General features: G+C 33.2%; 2 protein-coding genes across 6 annotated transcripts in view; one reads left to right on the top strand and one right to left on the bottom strand.

Moving 5' to 3' along the window:
* Positions 1-356: 356 nt before the first annotated feature.
* LOC18593049 (ATP-dependent protease La (LON) domain protein) lies at positions 357-9,928 on the bottom strand. Of its 3 annotated transcripts, XM_007020073.3 has the most exons (7): positions 9,550-9,926; positions 9,402-9,470; positions 6,894-7,010; positions 6,721-6,795; positions 5,695-5,829; positions 2,326-2,467; positions 357-963 (listed from the first exon to the last, which is right to left on the bottom strand). In XM_007020073.3, the coding sequence occupies exons 1-7, from the start codon at positions 9,772-9,774 to the stop codon at positions 803-805; spliced, it is 924 nt and encodes a 307-aa protein (XP_007020135.3). In that variant the 5' UTR covers positions 9,775-9,926; the 3' UTR covers positions 357-802. The 3 variants fall into 3 exon arrangements, with proteins under 3 accessions (XP_007020135.3, XP_088665276.1, XP_088665275.1); XM_088809150.1 differs by lacking the exon at positions 5,695-5,829 and having other exon boundaries at positions 9,550-9,928; XM_088809149.1 differs by lacking the exon at positions 6,894-7,010.
* Positions 9,929-10,796: 868 nt separating this feature from the next.
* Positions 10,797-12,217, top strand: part of LOC18593048 (uncharacterized) — a 6,427-nt gene continuing 5,006 nt past the window's right edge. Inside the window, exon 1 of one of the 3 annotated variants that reach the window (XR_001929144.2) lies at positions 10,797-11,124. Coding sequence is in view for 2 of the 3 variants with exons in the window: in XM_007020072.3 (XP_007020134.1) it covers positions 11,034-11,124 (91 nt within the window). In the remaining variant the exon portion in view is untranslated. The remainder of the gene's footprint in view (positions 11,125-12,217) is intronic. The other 2 variants (XM_007020072.3, XM_007020071.3) reach the window with 2 other exon arrangements.

Raw genomic sequence — 12,217 nt, 5'->3', positions numbered from 1 at the left:
AGGTAAACTTCGGATAATAAAATTATTATTCGAGATTAGACAATAGTTTTAGATATTCATTCCTCAAATTTAATTATAAATAAATCTTTTATATTAAAATTTAATTTTATACATATTATTTTTTATTTATAAATTTTTTATAATTCTTATTAAAATTCATTAATTGTTATAAATATGATTTTAAATTTTAATTCATTAATTTATAAAAAATCTTACATCGATAAAAAATAAAATAAATTATGATATCATTTGTCTCAAACTTACACTTGCAACTTGAAAAATATATTTATTACGTAAAAAAACTATTTACTTCTAAACTCAATACCTATAGCATCTCTTATTAACATAAGATAATATAAATAAAAAATTTTATATTTTCCATTATCCATAAAACAATCTGGTACAATAATGAATCACATGACTTTCCAAACTGAGCAAGTACTTGCATAAGAATCAGCACCATTAGTGATTTGTATACAAAATTCACTACCTTTGATTGGGGAAATTAGATGCCTTTCAAGCTGCATTTCTCTAGAAGCTAAAGAATCTTTTAGAGGTTGCATTCAGAGTCTCAGACCCTACCCATACAAGCCCCTTTCCACTACCATTCCCATCCATTTGCAACCTGCTGCAGCTTAAAAATGGATATGTGCATTCATTTGTAAGATTAATCCCCTAATAATACAAAGAATAAATCAGAAAGAAAAGGAGAATACAACATCAAGAATTGGTGGGAAAATAGCACTTTCGTCCACATGGGCTGCATCTGCATAGACTTCCTTCTCTCCCTCTCTAACATAGCTCACTGCATCTCCAATGATTGAATAGCAAGCTTGGCTGCAACCGTAGAGGTACTTTCTTTGATTAGTTCTAATGAATTATCTATCCGTTGCACTGTATCCTTCAGCTTCATTGCCTTCAACTTCTCTTCCTGCAACTTTAGCAGTTCAGATTGAGTCGATCCTGTCACACAAGATTTCCAGAACTTATATTAGCGACAATTATTCTGCATAAGTATAACACCTTTCACAGCTTGATGCAATAAGCATACAAAGAGGAAACCAAACGGCTCCAGCATGTCAATATTCCAGCAATCCTCCCATCGAGCAAAACATTTTGGCTACAGCACCAAATTGTTTTTGATGATGAACCCTAGTTTCCAACAACAGTTTAAATACAAGTTGGTTTGAAGCAAGTGACACAACCCTCAACATAATAAATTCAGGATCTAAAACCCTATTCATTGGCATAAACACCAAGGCATAAATGTTGAAGCTAGCACAATGAAACCTGCCTCATGGTTATGCAATCTCTGCCCTTTGGCCTAAGATCAATGTCTAATGTTTGAAAATTCATTCTGCTCATGCCAATTTACAAACACAACAACATCAAATACAATTATCCAAACAGGAATAAAAAGCTGCAACTGATGGTCATGCCAACACAAAACCAATCAACTTACTGGCATATCCTTCCAGAAGTCCTCATTGCTTCCTAAGTTTTCTAAGTATTTTCACGTGATTAATTTTGTCTCACCTGTGGACTCAAACCCACAACTGGGCAAGGTGCAAGGTGCAAAAAAAGCACTTGCTTGAGTGAAGATTTTATTACTAAAATGATAACTAACTATATATTAAAAATACCTATGTTTACTAATTACTACAATTAGTGTGGGGTGGGTTGGTGGCTGGGGAAGGCCCCCTACCAGCCTCTACTTGGCTCTGCCTCTGCTTGTTTTGAGGCTACTTTGTGTATAGACCTTTATTAGTTTTCACTGCTTGCCTGAATATATTTTGTATTAGTAGCCTAAGATCCTATCAAGATTTGTTCCTAAAAGAGACACTTAATTTATCCATTTTTATCAATTGAAAATACAGCTCAAAATTTTGAAGAAAACAAATGGGCATTTAAGTGAGGTGAACCTCAAGGACATCCTTAGTGAATGTACCTTGCCTAGAGTGGCCAAGGCACTTTTATGGGATTCCTCTGAACCTTAGGCCTTAGAGCATACCTTGACTTTACTACCTAAACCTAAACGTCAAAACCAGGATAGATTTAATGCAGAATAGTCATGTATGGGTAATCTATAAACACTGTACTTTTTAGTTTGATAGGATGACAAAGAGAAAAGTATTGCATAATTTAATTAAATAAAGGATATTCCACATTTTAGTTCAAGGCATCATTTCCATGAAAAATACACTTCCATTTGCTACAGCTTCAGGCAAGATAAATAGGATAGGAGACATTTGACATAAAATAGGTCCAGACACAACAAAAGGCAAGATTAAGTCAAAGAACTTAACAATGGCAAGAATCACATACCAGAGACAGGCTGAAATGCTGCAAAGGATACACGCTCGGCAGAAGATGGGACAAAATCTTTGTCACATTCTAGGGATAGTTCATTTTCAGCCCACGTTAGAGAGTTCAAACAAGAAGTCTGCAATGGTGCCCCTTTTGGAGCCTGCAGATATGTGATAAGTAAGTAAGCAGCAAATATGTACCAGAAATGATGGCAATGCTATATAGTTAAGCACAAATTACACTTTACTCCCTTGCGGTTTAGACAGAAGTCACATATAACCTATTTGGTTTCAAAAGCTTTAATAAATGCTTTATGACTCAGCAGGGATTACAAATTATTTTTTTTATGAAAACAACAAAATTATCTGTATATTGACTTTCAAGAGCTATTAAAACCATATAGCCATAATGTTTTTGTTCTCTTTGGCCTAATGGTTGGGCTACACAATAAAGGTGGTCTACTTCCTCCTCATAAAGCCCCCTTACCTAGTGCAGGGTAAAAGCACCAAAACCTTTACCAGCTAAGCTTGTTACCACCTTCAAATAAACATCATCTTGATATTAAAATTTTCATTCAATTTTGTATGCTCTGCTACTTTAATAAGACATAAATAAATAAACAAATAAATATACATCTAGCAGCAATTTGGTTATGCGGTTAAAATAATCTACTGATGCAACATCATCTAAAGAAAAGTGCAAACCACAAAATGTCAAATGAAACACTTGGAACCAAAGTGTTAGAAGTGTATATTTCCCTAATATTAATGATGTAAGAGTTAAAGATTAGTGCTAATCATACGTCATATTAATCAAAATAATATGATAGGTTAGAAATATAAACGATTATAGAAATCATAACTGAGACCGTTTAACATGCAACAAAATAGTGCCTGTCAACAATCACTTCTGGCATAAGTGGTGTTTATAAATTCAACAAGGTGATGAAAGCAATATGACGATACCACATAGACAAGAAAAAGAATATCGGGTAGCTGTGCAAACTATCCTGACTGATATCATTCTTAAAAGAAGCCTTTGAAGACAACCACATAAGTTTCCCCGTGACAACTAGTACTAGTAATTTCTTTAAATAGAGCTAAAGGATAAACACAATAAAAACTAAGAAAGCTTGATCTTAGACAAAAATATTTTCATTATTCTAAACCTTAAAATAATATCTACAGTAAAGTTGCTCAATCCACCAGCCACTTGACTGCAGTCCACACACCTCTGAAAAAAATTAAGATTATGAACAATCTAGGTGAACTAGGACTTCATTTCTGCCTTCTTATATGAAACTTCTCAAGGATGTATTTAACAAAATTTGACTACCACCACCTACAACATCACCACAGCACTTACCATTAGATATTCACACTTCCAAAGGCAGCCCATCATCACTGGTACTCAGCAGCGTTGATAACATCAAGAACCCACAATTTATACTGATTTGTCACTCAAAAGTTGAAACTGCCATCTTTTCTTCCTTGAAAATGTCAGTGCTCACAACCTTCATAAATACTAAAGCTTTAAGGAGTTATTGGGGATATGCTTCAAGATAAGATTTTTAGACAAGTAAACTTGGGAAAATTTAATACAAATCTTTCGTGTTTATAGGGGATACAAACGCACAATTAAGAGGGGGCTGCCACATAGTATAGAGGACATGAGATTTTGTTCAAACAGAGAGAGCTCTAGCAAGGGTTGATTTTCCCCCCATATCATCAGAGTGCTAACTCAGGTTTTTAGTCTGCCTCTCCCATTATATATTTGACTGCTAACTAATCATTCCTTCAGTCCTTCACTTCGAAACTCTGGCAAAGAAACATACCTGAAAAACTCATTGAGTTTGCTCACACCTCAAATCTATCAAAGTCAGAATAGATCATTCTTCAAACATTTCATACATTTGTTTTGTAAGATAATCTCCTAATTCTATAATTCTAGATGAAGAAGCGTGTTAGAACCATGTCTAGGTCAAGAATTTTGAACGACACTATTTGAAAATAAGAATCCAACAGAAATAAACAGGGATAACCGCTTCTGACTACTGCCAGAAACTTGACCATCAAACCTAGAATTGCTGTCTTCAGCATCACTTCACAAGAATAATGCTTCTACGTCTCATTTGCTTCCATGAACACTGTCTTAACTCTTGGTTCTCAGGACTCCAAACAAGTATTTGGCAAACTCAACAGAAGATAGTTAAGGTCATTCATGGATCCAGTTTCTCTGAGACATTATCAGGCTTATTTTAAAGTTGTGTAGATGAGGTTAGCCTATAAATTTGTCAAAAAATGGTAGACCAAGTCGGGCCCTGGCCACCAAGCATTTGAGGTCATGTCCAAATACATTGAAAGAGATTGTCAATCATTTTTGTAAGACCACACTTTCTAATAATGCTTACGCAAGGCCTACTTACCACTTCTTTGGGACTAAGTAGGCTGTCTTCCTACTGTAACTCGTAACCTATTATATATCTTATGGCATGATGCGCAAGCAACATTCACAAGCACTTCCACGTTGTGGAAAATAACCTGTAACAGTAATCGCCTACCAAGCACATGTTTTCCAAGAAAAGTAGGTAAAGGGTATGCAAACTTCAGTAAGAGGCAAATTTATACTTTCTGGTGCGACTATAGCTCTAAGTAACAATGTTCATTTTAAAGCATTAATTTGATACCATAACATTACAAAGTACCTTCCTCTAAGCAGTGCTTACGTACAAAATTGCACTATACAAACTTTTAGGAACAGTGATAATCTAGATGCTGAGGAAACAAAGTACTTTTTTTACTTGGATATGCGTGCAAGATCTCTAGGCAACCCCAGTTTCTAAAAACAAAACTCTCATTCTTGATTAAAACAAGAATTTAATGTAATGCAACTTATTGCTCTTCTATCAGAATATTTGATGTCCTTGGAAGGAACAATCAAGGCCACATGCCTTACTTCTCAGTAAATATAACGTTACAATATCTCACGTTCTCAACCAAATAAGCTAGTAATATGCTTCTTTCTACCTTTATATCTCTTTAAACTGTTTGGGACATATCCTGATTGGGGTTTGTTGTTTGCTGTGATGAATATGCAAGTGAATTAAAGGGCATTTTAATGAAATCCCTTAAAGGGCCTAGAACATTGATCCAAAACTAAACTCTCATGATACCCTAGAGAATTCACTCAGGCTCAGCATGTTGATCAAAACTTTATGGTTTACCACATTTTAAGATAAGGATGTCAGAATATACACCAGATACTCATTTCTCTTAAAAAAATGCATCACAGAGCTGGAGCAAGAAACTAAATCTATCATGAGCGCAAGCATATATGGGTCTATGCACACAAGGAAATAGATGTGCACACATACGAAGAGAGAGAGACCTTCAGCTTAATTTCCAATTTATTCAAACTGTGAAGTGCCTCCTTTACTTGCAAAACTTTTGAGGTTATATTAGTTGTGCTGTCCAGAACCATGTCCTGCTGTGGTCTGACCTCACCTTTCAAGTAAGGATCTGCCTTTAGTTGCATTTGTAAACCAAAAAAGAAAGAAACCAAAACAAAACAAATGGATTAAAATTACGCTGCAAGAACACACACACATAAACAGAACAACAAAAGCAATAATATGAAAATATTAGAGAAAACAAAAAAGGGACAAGAAAGATGATGGTGCTACTATTAAAGAAAAATAAAACAACTATGGACAAAAAAAAATAGAACCAGTCTTACAAAAACTAATTTATCAAGAATATCTCTAACTTTTTTTTTTTTTTGAAGAGCAAGAATATCTCTAACTTGTGATCATTTCTGACAACTGCTTTTATTGAGTACTTTATATGTGTTGCTGCTTCATTCAATCAAGTTTGTGTTGGTTGCAATCACAAAGAACAAAATACAGACAAACACAGGAGCAAGAGCAGCTGCAGAAGCATTCATGAACAACTCCTTTGATATGGCTAAATTTAATCATGCAGGTCTTCATAAGATTTAAAAAAAAAATACAAATGGGACTGAATGGCAACTTGTAAGGAAGTTAACATGTGGAAGTTCTATGCAAGTCTGAACTTGAAACATCAATGACTCATATGGCAGAAAAATGCTTTCAATTGAAACTGTTCCTTTAAGGTGGAATCAAGTTGTAAAAAAAAGACACCACCACAAGGTCAAAAAACTGAAAAGTAAACTAATGCTTCTTAGTTTTCTCATTTAAAATGAGAAAGATTTCAAGTTATAGCCATCTCACATAATACTGAAAATAAAGGAAGAACCAGAAATTAAATAAAGACTTAATAAGAGAAAAGTTTTACGGTAAAATAACATAACCAACAAGAAATACAGGTGCTGCAGACAATGAGCAGCAATATTTTGACCAGAAGTAACTGTAAACCTGTTTGTTTGTTTACTCACTTGTAAGAATTTTATAATCTTCACACGACCAATTCCTCTTATAGAGACCAATGCTCCAACATCTAATTGTTCAATCTGCAGGGTAATATAACAGAAATTAGTTCATTAAGTACTTTCAGCGTTCTTTTGTTGTGATCCCTAACAATGACAAAAAAAAATTCAACTTTTCTTACATTTTCTATGAGAACTAGACAACCATATCTAGCAGCAAATGATGCTTCACCACGTGAATTGCTAATGGCGATTGGATCCAACACAAAATGCACGAAGAGTTTCTTTCTTAATAAAGACTGCAAGAATAGTATTAGGAGCAAAACTACAAGCACCATTTAGGTGTAGCTTATAGTCTTGTTGTAGCAATTAGAAGGCTCTATTAAAACTTACACAAGAACCAAAATGCTAGTAGAAGAAAAAGAAGTAATTATGAAGTGGTGACACCATCAAACAATGTATCCCATATATCACTTAAAATTAGACAAATCATCAATTCAAATTGACAAATGAACCATTGTACATGATTAAGGTTTCTTGGTATATGGAATGTAGGAGAGTAGCAGGGGTAAAAAACATGACATGTCAATTTTTAATAAAGGTGATATAGATATCAGTTCTCATATAGTTATAAAGATTACATAACAACAAAGCCCCGAACTATATCAGTTTATGCAACTAAGCCCCTTGCTATTATTGTATCCGAAGAAAGCCCTTATCTTTTGATTTATACCCAAAGAAACCCATATTCTTTTATTGTAATAGACCTAAAACTAGTTGGCATTTTCTATCCACGTGACATGTGATGTAGCCATGTGACAGTTGAGGTGAATTTTTTCCATTTTCCCCTTCCACACCCGCCATGTGGCAAAGGATGTGGCTTGATGATGCGGCCACCTCAGCTGCCATGTGATGATATCAAATGCCATGTAGATAGAAAATGTCAATTGGCATTAGGTTTGACCATCATTAATTTTTCGTTAAAAATTAAGGGCATTTGTGGTTACAATAAAACAATAGAGGTTTTTTTTTATGTGATTAGATAGGAGAGTGGCACAAAAAACATTACATGTCAATTTTTTATAAAAGTGATATAGATTCTCATATATTTATACTATATAGGCTTACATAACAACAAAGCCCCAAACTATATTAGTTTATGCAACTAAGCCCCTTTACTATTATTGCATCCAAAAAAAGCCCTTATCCTTTAATTTATACCCAAAGAACCCTCTATTCTTCCATTGTATCCACATAAGCCCTTAATCCGTAATGGAAAATTAACACCTAGCAGACCCAATGCTAGCTAGCATTTTCTGTCCACGTGACATATGATGTGACCATGTGACAGTTGAGGTAGATTTTTTCACTTTTCCCCTTTCACACCCGTCACATGGCATATGATGTGGCCACCTCAACTACCACGGAATCACGTCATATGCCATGTGGATAGAAAATGCCAACTGGTATTAGACCTAACCATCGTTAATTTTTTAATAAAAAGTAAAGGCATGTGTGACTATAATAAAACAATAGAGGTTTTTTTTGTATGTGATTAGGGTTTCTTGGTCTATCGAATGTAGGAAAGTGGCAAGGGTAAAAAAAACGACACATCAATTTTTTAATAGAAGTGACACACATCAGTTCACAAATAGCTATGCTTAAACAACAACAATACCCCTAAACTAAATCATTTTATGCAATTGAACCCCCATACTTTTATTGAATCCAAAAAAATCCTTATCCTTTGATTATACCCAAAGAAACTCCTATTTTTTTATTGTATCTCCATAATGAAAAATTAACGGTCGTCAAACCTAATACCAATTGACATTTTCTATTCATATGGCATGAGAAGTGGCCACATGACAATTGAAGTGGATTTTTTCCATTTTACCCTTTCACACCCACCATGTGGCATATGATGTAGTTTGATGACGTGGCCACCTCAACCGCTACATGACCACATCATCAATTCATGGCATATGTCACGTGGATAGAAAATGACAACTAACATTAGGTTTGATGGTCATTAATTTTTCGTTCAGGATTAAGGGCATATGTGGGTACAATAAAAAAATAAGTTTTTTTTTTTTACAAATGAAAGGAACCTTTTTGGGTACAAAAAAATGGATATAGGGACTCAATTGCATAAATTGACATAATCCTAGGGCTTTTTTGTTATTTAAGCCTATTTATAGAAACTTAGACTGCATCTTATTGATACTTTTACCTTTTGTTTTTCAATTTTTTGCAAGATAAATAGCAAACTGTAAATACCAAAAGCATGAACTAAACGAAGCCTTAATGTCTTGCGGATAAGAAAAAGCAAGAGTTTTTATATCTGATGCAATGTTTGTATATAATTTACAAACATAATTAGTGAACCATAACTTGCCACTTCATCAAAACTAATAAACAATAGTATGTACTAATAAAGAGTATAAAAACAATTAGCAAAGTCACCAAACAAACGAAACCTGCATAAATCCTTCAAGTTTGCAAAGGCTAGAGACCATGAATTAATAAAATTAAGAAGTAAAAAAATTTAAAGCCCTATCTATCCGCCAATGATATGATTTGTTACAATGTCAAAGAATTCAACGGGAATCTCACAAACGAAAAACAAAAAAAGTAAACAAGTAGCATACCCCAATTAAGAAAAGGGGAAAAAATATTGAAAAATGTACCTCCTCCAATAGAGCTAGATATCTGGCTTCATACAGATGCAGTGTTTTGCTTTCCGACGGAACAAGCACCTGCTTTCCCATTAAACATTCTTTCAGTTCAACGCTTCCTTTCACATTACACCGAAAACAATTTTGAAAGAAAACTTGCCTCGTTCATGTTGAAGGGAAGAAGCGGGAGCTCCAGGGACACCGCAGATGGGCATATACGGCGCCGTTTTGAAATGCTACGATCTCCATCTCCGGGAAAATGTTTAACCCCGTAGTCGTAAGGAAACGTGTGGGAAAAAGGGCGGGGCCTTCGGGTTTGCGATTTTCCATTTCCAAATCGGGGCTTCATACTCATACTGGTAGCATACAAGACATGGCAACTCATCACTTTTTCTCTTTTCTTTCTTATTTTCGGCTGAAGAAATTCGTTTCTACCCTTCCAATTGCAAAGCCACTGTCTTATCTAATTAGCCATGTTTTCTTTTTTTTTTTTTTTATAGAAACCGTCTTCCCCACCTCAACTGTTTTTTTTTTTCTTTTTGTTTGCCAATAAAATTAAATTTGAATTAGTGTATATTCTAATTCAATTACATATTAAATATTTTAAAACCTATTTTTAATTCAATTGTATTCTAACTTTGAGATCAATGCATTAAATTATCTTTAGTTAAAATAAATTAATTTTCATTAACTTGAAAAACAAAATAGTGATAAAAAATTAATTAAAATGGATAAAATTTTAATAAATTAAAAATAGAGGTGTTCATTGATGCCAGTAAGCCCAATCACCGGACCGAGCTTGAGCATGAAATTTTTGGTCAAATTTGACCCGATTAGATTATTATATTAATAAATGATGTATTTTTATTTAATATTTAAAAATATAATATAAATATATATATAAGTATTACATTATTTTACACTTATTTTAGCTATTAAACAATTTGATTTTCAATAAAATAAAACTTTAGCTTTATTCTATTAACTCAATTAGAGTGAATAATTTAAAAATGGGATAATTAGATTTTTAAAAATCTTTTTCAAAAAATTTCAGCTTTTTCTGAGTATCTATGTCCTATTGAATCCAACTAATACAATTGTTTTTTGTTTGAATGATTTATCTTCTAAGATTTAAATAGTTAGTCTAACTGCACTCAAAAAAAAAAAAAATAGTTACTCTAACAAATTAAGCTATAACTATAACTTTCTTCTTTAGTTCTCAAGAATTTGAATGTTTGATGAACTAAGTATAATGAGTACAAGACAATATCAAAGATATTTACCATAGAATACGAATGAAGGCAGCAGAGAAATGTTTGATCTCTGTTTTCCCTGTTTTTCTTTTCTCTTTCTTTTTTTTCTCTTTTTTCATAATTTTTAAATTCTTTTCTAATTTTTTTAACTTTTTTATTTTAATTAAAAAGTTTTTAAATTAAATGATTGTTTTAGACAGATGATGCCATTCATGGTTGGTTTTGGACGTATGACTTGTTTAATTGTAAATTTTCTCGACTATTTGAATAGTAGTAGAATAGGAGGAAAACAGGTTAAGACGTTGAGTGGGCTTGGGGCCCAGACTTGGAGCAGATTATAATCAAACCGATGCTTTGAGTGTTTGATGAGATTAAGAATTTGAGCGAGAAGATGGAGGGACCTCCGGTGAACGACTGCTGCTCTATTTGCCATGGAAGCTTCAACGTTCCTTGCCAGGCCAACTGCTCTCATTGGTTCTGCGGTGCCTTTCTTTTCCCTTTTCTCTTTTCTTTTCCATGATTAATTTTTTTTATATGTTTTAATTGAAATTTATTTGATCCATACAAGTTTTATTAGATTGAAATAATGATTGCCCATTTAGTATTCTTTTTCTTTTTTTTTTTTTTTTGTTAATTGAAATTAGATGCATAGAATTGCAGAGTTTCTTAGATTATATTGCTTAAATTAATGGGTAAAGCAGACATGGAAAGATTGGATGGCAAAGTACCTACAAACACTTGGAATGAACTAAAAATAGTCAAACTTAAATCAAACCTGTAAGTAGCAAATGCACATGAAAATAAATCGGTTGGAGAAAAGGAAGCACTATACCCTATCTGTTGGAGAGCTCAGAGATGGTTATATAGAGTTCTTCTTAGAAGTTCTGAGTTTCCTAGAATGAGGATATGGTGGTTTTTCTGTATCAACAAGGGTCATAATCTACTATTTTTTTTTCTTTTCGGGATTAGCAATGGTGTATAAACGTTATACCATAGGTGTTAATGATCAAGATGCATGACTATTTGCGGATATGTCTCACAATGATGTTGATCATCCACAAGCAGGGATGGATTTAGGGTGGGGGAAGCTGCCCCCACTCAAATCCTAAAATGCCTTTAATATATGATAAAAAAATTTTAAAATTTTTGTAAAAATCTATATTTTTCCCCCACTAAATTGAAGAAAACAAAGTTTTTTTTTTTATATACTTTAGAAAATGAAATATCCAAGATAATTATCGTGAAAAATTACTCAACTTAAAAGTTGAAATTGTTGGATGACTTTTAATCATACTATGAGAACTCTTTTAAGCAAACTGATATATCAGATTATGCAAATATGAAAAGTATTCAAACTGTGGACTACTTAATACCATTTCAAAAATCACTTAACCAAAAGGTTTAAATAATTAGCTAGATAACAGCCCAAAATATGTTTATCCTCCAATTAATAATGGCAAATCTCCATATTTATTTTCATAAAAGTTAAAGTTCTTTGCCAAAAAATAATGGCAAATATGTCCATATTCATTTTCATAAAAGTTAGAGCTCCACTTTGTTGTGACCTTAACACAT

This window comes from Theobroma cacao, chromosome 8, assembly GCF_053813885.1.
Source record: "Theobroma cacao isolate CCN51 chromosome 8, ASM5381388v1, whole genome shotgun sequence".
Taxonomy (NCBI): Eukaryota; Viridiplantae; Streptophyta; class Magnoliopsida; order Malvales; family Malvaceae; genus Theobroma; species Theobroma cacao.
This window is presented reverse-complemented; position numbering and strand designations above follow the sequence as displayed.